The sequence below is a fragment of the Acinonyx jubatus genome, chromosome A1 (assembly GCF_027475565.1).
Source record: "Acinonyx jubatus isolate Ajub_Pintada_27869175 chromosome A1, VMU_Ajub_asm_v1.0, whole genome shotgun sequence".
Classification (NCBI taxonomy): Eukaryota; Metazoa; Chordata; class Mammalia; order Carnivora; family Felidae; genus Acinonyx; species Acinonyx jubatus.
In genome coordinates, this window is record NC_069380.1 from 114346167 (window position 1) to 114362751 (window position 16585).

Sequence of the window (16585 nt, forward strand, 5' to 3'; positions counted from 1 at the left end):
AATGCCTGGATGGCTCAGTTAAGTGTCTTGACTTGGGCTCAGGTCATGATTTTGAGATTCATGATTTTGAGCCCTGCATCAGGCTCTCTGCTATCAGCACAGAGCCTGCTTCAGATCCTTTGTTTCCCTCTCTCTCTGTCTTTCCACTGCTCTAGTGCATGTGCTCTCTCTCAAAAATAAATAAACATTTTTAAGAAGCCAGATATGGTATAAATTATAAAAGGAGTACATGTGATGAAAAATCCCATTTACATTATTCTGTTCAGATTGGTCCGTTATGAGTAACTATAGTGTTTGATACCAAACAGGATAGGCCAAGTACTTAAACATGCATTATCTCAGTTAAGCCTCACAATAGTTCTTTTGGGTGAGTGGAGTAGAAATTGTAAACTACTTTAGAGAAGAATGTAGTGAAAAGACTCACGGTAGTTTCCAAAGTGGACTCATTCTCAAGTTTTTTGATACTGGTTTTGTCATTCGTGGTATTATACACTCCACCTGCATCAGTGTGGTGTTTGAGTTGAAAAAGTGGTTTTATTTCAGCAAAATTCCTCGAAGTTGAGAGTGGCTGATCTTTTCATTAAAAGTGTTTGAACTCTGGGGCATAGAATTCATTTTTGAAGTTGTCTTCAGTATGCTGAAGTAATTTCCCTTTGCTCTGCATAGTATTATCACATTCCTTTCTCAGAAAAGATATCTTAGAGAGTTAAATAAAACTCCCCAAAGCATAAGCAATAAAAGAAAAAATAGGTGATTTTACATTTAATGAAGTCTAATTTAGGTGCTGCAAATAATACCATTAAGAAAAAGAATGAAAAAAAAAGAATGAGAAAATTTGTGCAAATCATCTCTCTGATAAGGAAATTTATTCAAAATTATTTTAAAAAATCTTTATAACTCAACAATATAAAGATAAATAGCCCATTTCTGTTTTTAATGACTAAAGGATCTGCATAGACTTGTCTCTAAAAAGAATTTACAAACTGCCAATAAGCACCTGGAAAAGATGCTCAGTATCATTAGTCATCAGGGAAATGGAAATCACATCCATAATAAACTAACACTTCACACCTTCTAGTATGGGTAGAATCAGCAAGTCAAATAATAAGTGTTGATGAGATTGTGGAGAAATTGGAACCTAAATATCTTGCTGGTAATAATGTAAAATGGTACAGTTCAAAAATATGGTCATTCTTCTAAAAGTTAAACATAGACTTATCATCTGTGAGTTCACTCATTGGTTTATATCGAGGAGAAATGAAAACATGTCCACACAAAAACTTGTGCATGAATGTTCGTAGAAGCAGTAGCTGTAATAGCCAAAAGGTGGTAACAATCCAAATGCCCACCAGCTGATGAAGGCATAAATAGAATGTATGTCCATACAATGGAATATTCCATGTCAATAAAGAGGGAGTACTGATGTGTACTACAACATAGATGAGCCTTAAAAACATGCTGAGAGATGCTTGACTGGCTCACTCAGTTGGCTGTCCAACTCTTGATATTGGCTCAGGTCATGATCTCACAGTTCGTGGGATTGAGCCCCGTGTTGGGCTCTGCCCTGACAGCATAAAGCCTTCTTGGGATTTCCTCTCTCTCTCTCTCTCTTTCTCTCTCTCTCTCTCTCTCTCTCTCTCTCTCTGCCCCTCTCCCGCTTACATGTGTGTGCACGCACGCTCTCTCAAAATAAACACTAAAAAAAATTTTTTAATAAAGGAAAACATAGTGAGAGAAGCCAGATATAAAAGACCACATAATGTATGGTTCTATTTTTATGAAATATAGATCCATAAAGACAGAAAATAGATAATGGTTGCATAGAACTAGAGATCTGGGGGAAATGTGGAGTGATTGCATATGGATATGGGTTTCTTTTGGGGATGATGAAAATGTTCTAAAATTGATTGTAGTGATGGTTGCACAACTCTGTGAATATCCTGAACAACACTGGATTGTAAACTTTTAGTGGAAGAATTTTATGATACACGGATTATCTCTCTATAGCTGTTTAAAACGTAATAACCTCTCCCTTAACTCCTAACCACCCTTTTCAGGTGACTTGGGTCACCTGCTGCTAAACTATTAATAGTGCCTACCTTCTAAGAGAATAAGGAAAATCTCATTAGGGACAGAATAACTTCCTTACACTTGGTCATCTAGATAGTCTGCTGATATTACGTTTAAAACTTAGGGAGTGTTTGAAAACAGTTGAGATAAATTATTGTCAAAAAGTCCTGATCAAGTCTTCCTGATGAATTGTATAAGGATAAAATAAAGTGTAACTGTGTAGCTAAATATTAGAAGGAGGCAGAATTTAATCTTAGGAAGAAAGAAACTGTTGGTCACAACAAAACTTTCTGAGCTCCTTTTGACTATTCTAGCAGTCAAATCCCTCAGCACCATATTATTGATATTTAGTGTAAGAATGAAGTCTTTTATTTTATATTCAAAATAATATAAGGACGCCTCGCTGGCTCAGGTGATAGCGCATGTGACTTTTTTTTTTTTCTTAATGTTTATCTATTTTTGAGAGACAGAGAGCTAGTCGGGAAGGGGCAGAGAGAGAGGGAAACATAGAATCTGAAGCAAGCTCCAGGCTCCAAGCTGTCAGCCCACAGCCTGATGCGGGGCTCAAACTCAAGACCTGTGAGATCATGACCTGAACCAAAGTCAGATGCTTAACTGACTGAGCCACCCAGGTGCCCCGAGAGCATGTGACTCTTGGGGTTGTGAGTTCAAGCCCCATGTTGGGCATAGAAATTGCTTTTAATAAGGTACCTGGGTGGCACAGTGAGTTAAGCTTCGACTCTTGATTTCAGCTCAGGTCATGATCTCAATGATTCATGGCATCAGGCCTTGAGTTGGGCTCTGTGCGAAGCCTGCTTGGGATTCTCTCTCCTCTTTCTCCGCCTCTCCTTCCCTCACATGCACACAAGTACCTGCGCGCGCTCTCTCTCTCTCTCTCTCTCTCTCTCTCAAAATGAATAAACTTTTAAAAAACAGAAATAGGAGCACCTGAGTGGTTCAGTCAGTTAAGCATCTGATTCTTGATTTTGGCTCAGGTCATAATCTCACAGTTCATGGGTTTGAGCCCTGCATCAGCCTCTGTGCTAATAGTGCAGACAGAGCCTGCTTGGGATTCTCTCTCTCCCTCTCTGCTCCTTCCCTGTTCCTGTGTGCTCGCTCTCTCTCAAAATAAATAAATAAAAACATGAAAAAAAGAAGATAAATTTAAGAATGAATTTTAATAATACAGTGCTTTAGTTTTTAAATACCCATATTTAATGTACCATTACATTTTTTCCATTTTTGTGCAAAGATCTGGTGAGCAGAAACAAGTATACTTCCTGAAGGAAAAAGTGAGGCAAAGATTTATTGGTCATATAATCTGTTTCATTTACTTTTGTTTTGAGCTTCTCTTTAAAAAAAAAAAAAAAAGATTTTATTTATTTATTTCAAGTTGTTTTTGTTTTTGTTTTTGTTTTTGAGAGAGAGCACAGGCAGGGGAAGAGCAGAGAGAAAAGGAGACAGAATCCCAAGTAGGCTCTGCATGGGCTCGAACCCACAAAAACTGTGAGATTATGATCTGAGCCAAGATCAAGAGTCGGAACCTTAACCCACTGCACCACCCAGGTCCCCCTTTTGTTTTGACCTCTTGGTGAATGTGACTCTCTGGAGATCTGTACTTGAATTCAAATGTGGGTCTCTTGAGTTTCATTCTCAAACTGTAACAGATATTCTTGGTTATGTTTTTTAGCCTTAAAGCTTCATCTTTGGGGTGCCTGGGTGGCTCAGTTTGTTAATCCTCTGACTTTGGCTCAGGTCATGATCTCACGGTTAGTGAGTTCGAGCTCTGAGTCGGGCTGTGTGCTGACAGCTCAAAGACTGGAGCCTGATTCAGATTCTGTTTTGCCCTCTCTGTCTGCCCCTCCCATGCTCACGCTCTCTCTCTCAAAAATAAACATTAAAAATTAAAAAAAAAAAAGTTTCATCTTTGAGTATTCTAAAGAGTAATCAATGAGATGTGAACTTAACATTTAAACTCTCACGAAACAGGTTGTAGCTTTTAGTTTGTGTAATTTGGTTTTCAGCATCAAACCAGGATGGTAGTGGGAGTTTTTTTGTTTTTGCTTGTTTTAGACTATCAAAACTTTTTAATTCATTACCATGAGTTTTTTTGTTTTTTTTTTAATGTGTATTTATTTTTGAGAGAGAGAGCCTGCATGCAAGCAAGGAAGGGCAGAGAGAGAAGGGAACAGAGGCTTGATCCCAAGTGGGCTCTCAAGATGCTGACAGCAGGTAGCCCCATGTGGGACTCAAACTCACAAACTGGAGATCATGACCTGAACCTAAGTCAGACACTTAACCAACTGACCACCCAGGCTCCCCGTGAATTTTAATTTTTATTTTCTTTTTAGTTTTTTTTTTTTTTTTAATGTTTATTTATTTTTGAGACAGAGACAGAGCATGAACAGGGGAGGGTCAGAGAGAGAGGGAGATACAGGATCCGAAACAGGCTCCAGGCTTCGAGCTGTCAGCACAGAGCCCGACGCGGGGCTCGAACTCGCGGACTGCGAGATCATGACCCGAGCTGAAGCCGGACGCTTAACCGACTGAGCCACAGGCGCCCCATGAATTTTTAGTTTTAACAGCTGCTAAGATTGATCCTTAAATGAAAGGTTTTTGAAATCTAGACATTCATGTAAGATACAGCAATATTTTATGCTTATGGCCAAATATTTTACCCCGAACTATTTCTAGAGAGTTCTATTACTTGGAAACTGTAGTGATTTTTTAATTTAAATATTTATTTATTTGTTTGTTTGTTTGTTTGTTTATTTTTAAGTAAACTCTGTACCACACGTGGGGCTTGAATTCACAACCTACAGATCAAAAGTCACATGCTCTACCAACTGAGCCAGGAAACTGTAGTGATTTTTTTTTTTATGTATGTATGTATGTATGTATGTATTTTTAAATAAACTCCATACCACACATGGGGCTCGAATTCACAACCAAGAGATCAAGAGTCACATGCTCTACCAACTGAGCCAGCCAGGTGCCGCACCCCTCCCTTATTTTTTATGGCATCATAGTGATTCCTGAACTATTTACCAAACCATTTTAATTTGAGTCCATGTTAGATATCCTCCCACTACCTTCTTACCTCCTTTTTTATACTTTCACAAGGAGAGCTAGGAGTCGAGAAGAGTTCCAGAGGGAGACTTGAGTCAGTGATTCCAGTAGGTATTCTTAAATTAACTAGTGTAACAGAATACTCAATTAAGATTTTAATGGTAGGTCTTCACATGCTTTTGTTAATCAAATTCCATCTTAATGTGTTTTTAGTTTAGTTCGTGTTTCTCTGCCTTGTTGATGTTGTAGATTCTAGATCATTTTAAAAAGACATAAATATTGATCTTTCATCTGTTAGTAAGGGACTAGTAATTCTAAAGCCCTACATGTAAGTGCTCTCAGTTTTTTCTTGCTGTAAAAGCCAGTCTTTCCTAATTTGAATATGTTCTACTTTGACTTTACAGTCTTGCTCTATACCAGTATTATAAAAGGAGTCTATTGTATATTAATGTGTTAAGGAAATGATATAACACATTGAAGAGTTGAATCTTTGGTTCTTTTTTACCCTCTGAAGTAAGAAATGCTGATTTACAAGTGGAGCTTGGGCCTTGTCAAGAATTTTTGTCTCCCTAATAAGAATTTTCAAGATCTTTTAGCCCAAATACTTTTTCATTATGCATCTTACCAGTGTTCTAGACTATACTAGTCATTTTCTTTTCTCTCTTCAGACTCAGATTTGATTTAGATTCGTCATCCTGCCTAGGGCTTACCATATTGCTTATGAATAAACTGGGATTATACAGGGAATGATATGTTATTATAGTGTACCTATAATGGAGATAATTACTTCATGATGATTTTTTGTTCTTTTTCAGTGTTCCATTGGCAAGCTACGATAATGGGGCCAGTAAGTATTCAGATTGATTTTGGAATAAATGTTGATATAATTCACTCATTTTAATCCCACTTTTCTTGTTATCGACAGAATGACAGTCCCTATCAGGGTGGAGTATTTTTCTTGACAATTCATTTCCCAACAGATTATCCTTTCAAGCCACCTAAGGTAACTGGGATATGTATGGCACTTGTTTTTTATGTGCTTTCTGTGATACCAGTAAACCAGTTTATAAAAGTTTTTCTTTTTTCTCTAGGTTGCATTTACAACAAGAATTTATCATCCAAATATTAACAGTAATGGCAGCATTTGTCTTGATATTCTACGGTCACAGTGGTCTCCAGCACTAACTATTTCAAAAGGTAATGGAATAGGTATCTGATATCAAGATAAAGCAGCAGTGTTTTTTGTCTTTTAAAGGTTACTTATTTTGAAATGATGACTCTTATTCCTATTAAGAGGAGGTAGCAGTCCCCTTATTTTTTAGTAGACCTTGAGACCACTGGAGGGAGTTGGATTTTCAGGCATAGGTATTCTTTGGTGTTATGACTACTCTGTCCATTATGCCATTCAAGCTTAGGTTGGAAAATGGCCTCTAGGTATGAATATTTTTTAGAGGAAAGTTAAAGTAGAAGATAATTAATATCTCTTCCAACCTTGAAATCCACAAATGGAAAGGATAGATACTGTTCCAGAAAAAGAAATAACAGCCCTTTTACAGGAATGCTTGTGGTATAAATATAGATTATGGGGTCTTGAAGAACAAAGGATAGGTGAATTCATATTCAGGGTCTTTAAGGTTTTATCAGGTCTGGTCTTGAGGTTTCTATTAGTAACAGATTCATCCTGTAATATGACCAGTTTAATAAAAAATTTTTTATTTGATCATCTTGATTTTTTTCGTATATAGTCCTGTGTATGTGTGTTTGAATGTATATTTAAAGATTTGTCACCAATTTTGTGATGAAATATCCAGTAGTTCTAAATAAAACCTAATTATATGAGTAGGTTGGGAATTTTTTATATCTGTGAACTGAGTAGTTAAACATTTTCTTATATTGTTGATTTGAAATTGTACAGCCCCTCAACATCATACCCAAATAAAATCACAAGTAGATTAAAAGCTGTCAAAACACAAATACAAGAAATAGGCTGCAAATGAGATGATAGGCTAGTATGTTTAAAATGGGAAGAACATAACAGGGCACCTGGGTGGCTTAGTCGGTTAAGTGACCGACTTTGGCTCAGGTCATGATCTTTTGGTTCATGGATTCAAGCCCCAGACAGCTCGGAGCCTGCAGCCTGCTTCAGATTCTGTCTATGGCTTTCTCTGCCCCTCCCAGGCTTGTGTTCTTTGTCTCTAAAATAAATAAGCATTAAAATTTTTTTTTTAATTAAAAAAATAAAATAGAAAGAACATATATAAAAATAAGTAAGAAAAAGATCCCAATAGGTGAATGGTCAGAAAGGAGCAAAACAATCAAAGAAATGAAAATTAAGTTCCCATTTTCCACCTTTTTAATTAACAAAGATCTTTTAAAAAAAAACATACTGGTGAAGTACATTGAAACGGGTGCTTACATACCACAGGTAGGAGTATAGATTTGTAAATCCCAGTCAGTATGTATTAAAAGATAAGAGATTTAATCATTACTTCCTGTTGACCCAGTAATTCTAGTTTCATTCATTTGTACTAAGAAGATAGATAACCTCAAACGCTAAAAATGTTTTGTGTGGAAGTGTCTTTGTGAACCTGTGTGGAAATACATTTGTGAACATTTATTTATTTCTAAAAATTAGAAATTAAAGAGGAAGAAATAATCAGTTCTAGCACACACTTTTAAAAAGAGTATTGATCCTTACCAATATTGTAAAAAATGGGAAAATACTATGTTTGAAAAAAGCAGAAAAGAGATAAAATTTATATATATTATAGTTCGAGTTAATATAGAAGTATGTTTGGGCCCTTTGCTGGCTCATTCAATGGAGCTTGCAACTCTTGATCTCGGCGTTGTGAGTTCGAGACCTATGTTGGGTGTACGGATTACTTAAAAAAAAAAGTATGTTAAGTAGCTAGAAAGAAATAATGTGGGCATTTGGGTGATGAGATTTGGTGTATGAAATATTTTTCTTTACTATTTTGTTATATTTTATCCTTTCTTTAATGTGTACATTTAGGCAGGAGGCAACATAATTCCATGCTAAAAAACATACATTCTGAATCTAACTGCCTATATTCACCTCTCAGCTCTACCTCTTATCACATGAATCTTGAGACAAATTAGCTTCTGTATTCCTCAGTTTTTCATCTGTAAAATAGGATGGTAATTCTAACCATTTCATTACTATTATAAAGATTTCAAAAAGCAAAATGCATAGTTAATTGGTTTCTTGTAAGCACTCAGATAAGTAGGATAAAGGCACTGTTCTAAAAAATGTTTGATATTTGCTGTTATAACTTTGTTGTTTTTATAAATATGACTTGTATACTCTAACAGTTTTTTTTTGTTTTGTTTTGTTTAAGTAGGCACTATGTCCAGTGTGGGTTGGAACTCACAACTCTGAGATCAAGAGTTGCATGCTCTATGGACTGAGCCAGCCAGGTGCCTCTGACAATTTAAAAAAAAAAATTTTTTTTTTTAATGTTTATTTATTTTTGAGAGAGAGACTGAGCATGAGTGGGGTAGGGGCAGAGAGAGGGAGACAAAATCTGAAGTAAGATCCAGGTTCTGAGCTGTCAGCACAGAGCCTGACATGGGGCTTGAACGCATGAACCATGAGATCATGACCTGAGCTGAAATCGGATGCTTAACCAGACTGGGGCATTTAGCGTGCCTGGGTGGTTCAGTCAGTTAAGTGTCAGACTCTTGATTTCACCTCAGGTCATGCTCTCAGGGTGGTTAGATTAAGCCCCACATTGGGCTCTACATTGATCTTGGAACCTACTCAAGTCTCTCTCTCTCTGTCCCTCCCCTGCTTTCATGTGTGCATTCTCTCTCTCTCTCTCTCTCTCTCTCTCTCTCTCTCTCTCTCTCTCTCTCTCTCTCAAAAAAAAAAAAAAAAATCTGGGGCATTAAATTGAAAATTATGGCATCCCAGGCAAAAATATAAACAAAAAACTAGGAGAACACATTTTTAAAAGTTGAGGGGCACCTGGCTGGCTGAGTCACTAAAGCATGCAGCTCTTGATCTCCAAGTTGTGAGTTTGAGCCTCACATTGGCTATAGAGATTGCTCAAAAATAAAATCTTTTAAAAAAAGTGACTGAAATAGTTTTCCAGATAAGTGGGCCCTTTTCTTTTTGTAAGCCTCTTTGTAATTGAGGGGCTGCTTGTGAAAGTGTTGTTATTGTGATTTCCTTGCCTGGTTGTTCTTCCTTCACCAAGTATCAGTAAAGATAGAAATCCAGTAATGGGACCAAGAGAGGTAGATTACTCTGTGTGTGTGTGTGTGTGTGTGTGTGTGTGTGTGTGTGTGTGTGTGTGTGTGTAGGAGGGGAAAAGTTTAATAGCTGAAATTGTTAACCATAGCTCTTTTTTTTCTTCCCCCTTCTGTGCTTAGTGTTGATTTTTCAGTTACGCTACCTCATAAGGGCCATTAATTTATTTGACTTATGTTCTCTTTGTCTGGATAGCTATCTTTTAAAATAATTGCATTCTATTTTGTTGAACTTGATTATATCAGTATACCTAAGTTTAATGTTTTAATGACTCCTTTTTGTAAATTGAATGTTTGGGCAAGTAGTTCTGTGAAAGGCCTGAATCCTATATGTGATATTATTCCTTTGTCGAGGGCAGTAACTTTGACCTGAAGTTCTTTCTGCTTTGAGTGTATATGTTAGGGATCTGAATATACAGAAACCTTAAAAGAAGCGGTTAAATGTGCTATAAAGCCACTTGATTATATGTTTTTAGATTTAGAAGTGACTGTGGGTTATGACCCTGATGAAAATGAGTATATACTGATGAAAAATGTTGATGTAGATAAAAATTTAGTGATTTCAGTGAAGTGTCTCTGCAGGCTATACAAATAGGAGTATCTCTTTATGGAGAAGGAATGTATAGTAAATTATAAGCCAAAAGCAGTGTTGTATGACTTAAAAGGACCCTCAGTAGTACAGTAAGAAACTTTTTACCAGGCCCAGGTAACCACCACCCCACCTTTCCTTTCTGGAAAGAGTTAAAAAATTTATTTATTTAAAAAAATTTTTTTAAGGTTGCCTTATTGGAATAATTGGAAGAGAAATTTGGTAAGGGAATTTGTGCAAATACTAATCTGGTAGCATGTCTAATTTCAGGTGAAGATTTATTTGAATTCTTCCCAATTTGATGGGCTGGACAAGTTTCTTCTTTCAGTAATAGTCAATAATTTCATGAACATTCAAAAATCTGTAACTTCCTGTTGTCATTTCCAGGAAATACATGAAATCTTTCCTTATTGCTGTTAGAATGTTCTGTGCTTGAAGAGGGCATCAGGTGATACACCTGACAATGGGAAGAGAAGATGTTTTGGGAATGTCATCTGCCAGAATTGTGGGCAACAGGAATGAAGAGTCAGAAAACATCTTTCCTGATGTTTTTTATTTTCCATATACTCTTAAGGAAATAGCTTTTTTGTTAACAATGTGAATGATAAAGGGCACGTGAACCTTTTCCTCACCTCTCAGAAGCCCTTGATCTCTCTAGGTAGGAAAATGAATTATTTTCCTGGTGAATTTGATGTTTTGGAAGTAAAATGAGCTTAGAATCATTGTCTCCTGCTACAGAATATTAGAAATAAGATAGCTGAGTTCTCTTGCATCAGAATAGAAGAATTAGAATTTATTTTAGTATGTCAGAGACCCCTGGATTTAATACAATTAGTGGCCTTGGCCTCCTCCTTTGCATTCAGTAAGGAATACATAAGTTTACAACAAATTTGAACAGAGGCAATTGTATTATTGAGATTTGTCTGCTGTGTTCCACGTTGTCACTGAGAAAATGGCTTAGATGAGATTCTAAATTGTCACTGAAAAGAATTTGAGAACTTAAAATGTTGTATCCTGTATACTAAGTATGGCCAGCTCCATTTGGGGGCAAATACGGGCCGTTATGTTTTTAGACTAAATTGTTTTCAACTAAAAATGAAATCTATCGCATCTGAATGTAATACCTGTCGTTGAGAAAGCAGTGATTGTTCGATTTCATGGTTGTCACTTCTGAGAGCATTCAGTAGTGTGGTTGTCTTTGGAATTTTGAGAGCCATTTATTTCTGAAGATTGGTTTCTAAATATTGAGTTTTATGGCCTATGAAAAGTGTTGGTCTAGGACTTGGAAGACCTGAATTCTAATTCTACATTAATTACTCACTAACCAGGGACAGTGGACAAGTCACTTCATCAGCCTGGGCCAGTATCCTTAGGGGTTCAAGCATAGAGAAATCCTACATGAATTTTTGTTGATTCTTGTTACTATAAAGTTAGGTAGAACTCACAAAGCTCCTAGACACCACAGTATGAATAGGTTCTTAGAATTTTCTTGTGTGTTGGCATCTCATGTTTCTTTCAACCCTTTGTTTTTATCCTCTACTAATTTATACCTTTTTTTCCCCCACCGTTATAGTACTCTTGTCCATCTGTTCTCTGTTGTGTGATCCCAATCCAGATGATCCTTTAGTGCCTGAGATTGCTCGGATCTACAAAACAGATAGAGAAAAGTAAGTATGGCCAGAAAAGTACCTGTGGTGGGGTGGAGATGTTTGTGTCTCAGATCTTAACTCAGGGCTGAGTCAGATATTTAAAATGAAGTTCTAATATACTGACCTGGGAACAGAAAGAAGAGTGTTTACATCAAGTGTCTATAAGTGGAAGATGCTGATCTTATCTCTAGTTGTTTCAAATGACTCCCACTGTCTAGAAAAACTTCTCTGTAGTTTATTTTCTACCAGCCTCATGTCTCCTGTTTGGCTTTTGACTTACGAAAGCCTGTCTTTGGTACGTATTTGTAACTGAGTGGGAAAAGGAATTGATTTTCTACCATTTGGCATAATCTAAAAAGAAAGTTACTACAACAAGACATGAAAGCTCCAAATTTCCTTTAAAAACAAATCTTAATGTAGAATTTACATGTTTTTAAAAAAGAATTTACGTATTTTACAATTGTACTATGAATTATTGAAGAGTGGTCAGAATATTGAAAAAGATAGTAACTGAAAGTTCTAATTTTTTAATTTTGTGCATTCATGTAAGACTGTAGGAGGCAATAGGTGGGAAATTATGGATCATTTTCTAAAGTCAAAAGGATTAAGAATTGGGGCACCTGGGTGGCTCAGTCGGTAGGGCGTCCAACTTCAGCTCAGGTCATGATCTCGAGGTTCATGAGTTCAAATGCAGAGCACACTTCAGATCCTCTGTCCCCCTCTCTCCCCCCTCCCCCGTTTGTGTTCTCTCAAAAATAAATAAAACATTTTTTTAAATTAAAAAGGATTAAGAATTATTTGAATTCTGTTGGATTTGAGAGTCTTACAGATAGTATATTTTTAAATGGAGCTACACCAGCAATGAGGGAATTTAACTGCAACTGGTTCTTAGTTTAGTTTTGTCTGTGTTTAGGTCTGAATGGTATCTATAGTCATGTATTTCTGGCTGCATTCAGAATAAAATTAGATCCTGCTTTTTTCTATTTGTGAATACATCCACAATTTTTTTTTTTAAGACTTAACAAACATTTTTTTAAGTAATCTATACACCCATCATGGAGCTTGAACTCACAACCTTGAGATATGTCCAGTTGCATGCTCTACTGACTGAGTCAGACAGGTGACCCACACAAGTTAACTTGTTATATAGTATTTTTTTTTTAATACTTTTGAAAGAGAGAGAGAGAGAGAGACAGAGCATGAGTGGAAGAGGGGCAGAGAGAGAGGGAAACACAGAATCTGAAGCAGGCTCCAGGCTCTGAGCTCTCTTAGCACAGAGCCTGACATGGGGCTCGAACTCACGAACCCCAAGTTCATGACCTGAACTGAAGTCAGGTGCTTAACTGACTGAGCCCCCAGGCACCTGAATATGTTTATTTATTTTTGAGGGAGAGGGTGGAGGTGCAGAGAGACGGGGCGGGGGGGGGGTGGGGTGGTGTGGATAGAGGATCTGAAGTGAGCTCTGCACCGACAGCAGCAAGCCCAATGCAGGGCTCAGACTTACCATCCATGAGATCATGACCTGAGCTGAAGTGGACTGTCAACCACCTGAGCCACCCAGGAGCCCCCACACAAATGAACTTTTAATGAGAGACCTATTTTGTCCAGTATCTAGGTGGGCATGAATGCCTACCAAGAGGCATTTTCCAAGTGATTGTAGTGGTATTGTTCACTGAACTTTTTCTACATCTCTTTTTAAACAAAGAATCTTCTGCCCTGCTTATTTTACTACTAGAATGTTCTGGAGCAATAAACCCATTCAGTTTTAGCAACCACATTGTTAGGAAAGTATTACATGAATTTAATCACTATTGGTATATGATTTTAAGAACCATATATAATGTAGAATTCTGTAGTTTTAAAAATTCCAAATAAATGAATCAGTGACTGAAGATCTTTCTTAGAAATAGGTCAGTCATTGGGGCTCCTGGGTGGCTCAGTCAGTATCTGACTCTTGGTTTTGGTTCAGGTTATGCTCTCATGGTTCATGGGTTTGAGCCTTGCGTCAGGCTCTGTGCTGTCTCTGTGTTTGGGATTCTTTCTCCCCCACTGCTCTCTCCCCTGCTCTCTGCACTCACTCGCTCGCTCTCTCTCTCTCTCTCTCTCTCTTTCTCTTTCTCTCTCACAAAATAAATAATAAAACTGAAAAAAAAAAAAGGAAATGGGTCAGTCAAATATAGAATAAAGGTGTACCAGCAAATGCTAACATGTAATCAGAATCCTATTAGTAGCATTTAAAGGACATTGTTTTGGGTTTTACAGCCTTTTCCCACCATCACTGACTAAATGCTTAATAGAAATTTAGAAGTCTTTACTAGACTACTACTAGTTAGTCCCTTCAAGTTATTAGATAGGATAATGAATGAAATCTGTTGCTTTCTGACTGACTCCACCTGTGTTAAGCCACGCTTCTCTTTGTGTGTACAGGTACAACAGAATAGCTCGGGAATGGACTCAGAAGTATGCGATGTAATTAAAGAAATTATTGGATAACCTCTACAAATAAAGATAGGGGAACTCTGAAAGAGAAAGTCCTTTTGATTTCCATTTGACTGCTTTCTATGAGCCCACGCCTCATCTTCCCCTGTGCACATGTTTACCTGATACAGCAGTGCTGCGTGTTGTACATACTTGGAACAACAAACTAGAAATACTGTACTTCTGTACCAACATTGCCTCCTAGCAGAGAAGTGTGTGTGTGACAAGCCAGTTCTCCAAGCGTAACCTAGGTGTGAGACTAAAAGTTTTCCTTACTGACTTAAATTTGGATAACAGCAAGGTGAGGGGTGGTGGGTATGGTGTGTGCTTGGATGGGGAAGAAAAGCTCCACTGACCTGTAGGAGATTGTTTTTAAGTGGAATCCTTTTAAACTCAAAACAGTTATGAAAAGCAAGGCGAAGAACACGAAGCTGTTTCTGTATTCATTTTATTCCGAAGGACCTCCGTCTTAGGTGAAAGTTATGACCAACCAGATTAAACTCTACCCACATCCTGTATTTGAAGGTCTAAGTTTAACTGGTCAACATTTAAATGGATTGGAGCTATTAGTACATAAAGTGTGATGGGCTTTGTTCCCACATCTTTTGCATCTCCCCACCCTTCAACCTTTGTCCTTTCAGCCCCTTTCTCTCTTCCACATTCTTTGGTTTGTATGTGGTTTCTCAGTTAATACATAGCTAATAGCTCTTATTTTTCTTATGTTTTTAACTGCTTAGGTCTATCTGGATGTAAGGGTGAAAATTCATTTGATGGAAATACTTGTGTATATTTAAAGACCCAATTGCTCCCCTGGAGCTTGTACGTTCAAGAATGATTAATCTGTGTAATAAACTGATTACTACAGTCATTACATATAATTTTGTGTGAATAGGCCTTTTGATTTTAAGAACTTTGTCTAGCAGAGATTAGTGGTGGGTTTTCCCCCACCCCTAAAATGTTTTCATTTATACTGGTTGCATTTCAAAATCATGAAACAATTCCAGTTTACATAGTCAAAAGGATATCTTGAAAGTAATTTTACCGAACAAGGGCATAAGCTTAAAAGCATTTCCATGAAACTTACATGTGCAGTATTCCAGGAACATGACTGTTAAACTAAATAAGAAATTTGCTTCATTAATGAAACTAAGCTGCATTTCACCAAAACCTTGTGACATTCCCTTGGTACATAGGACATAAAACAAAGACATTGCTATTTGGTAAGTTAAGCTTCTGTGATTGTGATTGTAAAAGAGCAACATTGACCAAACCTGGGAAACATGAGCACAATCTTGTATTGGAGAGTCTACATAATTACTTTGCACTGACATTGCAGGATGTTCATCCAATTTTAAATTGTACTGTATGTGGCTTTTTGAAGTCTTCCCTTGACTCTAGTAAATTGTAGTTTGAAACTTGTAAACAACTGTGTTTGCCAGAAACATCATTCGTGTGAACTAGGCAAGTTACTTTTTTTTCATCTCATTCTCCTAATCTAATTGTAAACCAGGCCATCCTGAAGGCCATGGCTGATGCTCTCCAGCCATCAGGTTCTTTCAAATGCATCTTTACACTCTTGCACAAAAATTGAGGAATAAATGTCCACTGCTTTTGGTTTTAAACTTGTTTAACTTGTCTTATCTCTCAGTGTCACTATCCCCATCTCAGAACTGAAGTGTGCTATAACCTGAAACCTCTTGAACTGCTGCTTAGCTGCTGGCTACTTACTAGCATTTCTAGCATTCTTGACCTTGCAAAGAAGGTTTGGCTGTTAACCAGCTGTGGGGAAAGGAGTTAGAATTGAGCTCTAACCTAAAATTGCCCTGTATTCTCAGTATTATTGGCAGGTGGGAATTCATCAGTTTTGGATTTGCTGTTAACTAGCCCGGTGACTGTGTGGGTCATTTGCACAGATCCTGAAAGCCCCATTCTTTGTCATCTTCAAGAGCAGCCAGCTCATTACCATTGATTATGTCATAACGTAGATACTTTCACAGGAGTGCTCTTAAGCATTTCTAAGTGCTAAATAAAAGCCATCATCTGGCATATAGATACCAAATGAAAGGGTTTGAATGGTCATAAACAATTAGGCCCTTGAATGCAGTTTGGTCTTGCTTATTTGAATATAGGGCATATTTGGTCCAGTCTGTATCCATGTGCCTTGGCCAGAACAGAGTCTCATTGAGGGAGGCCACCTTCCCCAGTCATAAAAAATGTGTGTTAACTTAGGGTGGTTCTTGTCTGGGATCAGATTGCTTTTTACAGGAATGTCTCCAGCTTTATCACATGTGAAAGCTTATTTGTAGTAACCTGAGTGTCTTGGTGAGGCAGTGGTTCCCCAGTGTATCAAAATTGATAAGTGTATGAGTTCCCTTTGCTTCTTAGTTCTTTTTTTTTTTTTTTAAAGATTGATTGATTGATTCGTTTATGAGAGGGGGAGAGAGCAAATCCCAGGTAG

At 37.3% G+C, this 16585-nt stretch overlaps 1 protein-coding gene across 3 annotated transcripts in view; it reads left to right on the plus strand.

The window, feature by feature from the left end:
• The window catches only part of UBE2D2 (ubiquitin conjugating enzyme E2 D2), a 53690-nt gene extending 37941 nt beyond the window's left edge, over window positions 1–15749 (plus strand). For 2 of the 3 annotated variants that reach the window (XM_027076563.2, XM_027076564.2), the window contains exons 3-7: window positions 5955–5986; window positions 6065–6142; window positions 6231–6336; window positions 11574–11667; window positions 14077–15749. In XM_027076563.2, coding sequence (XP_026932364.1) covers window positions 5955–5986; window positions 6065–6142; window positions 6231–6336; window positions 11574–11667; window positions 14077–14122 — 356 coding nt within the window. In that variant the 3' untranslated portion in view covers window positions 14123–15749. Of the gene's footprint in view, window positions 1–5227; window positions 5247–5954; window positions 5987–6064; window positions 6143–6230; window positions 6337–11573; window positions 11668–14076 lie in introns of those variants that run through there. The other variant, XM_027076565.2, reaches the window with a different exon arrangement.
• The last annotated feature ends 836 nt before the right edge of the window (window positions 15750–16585 follow it).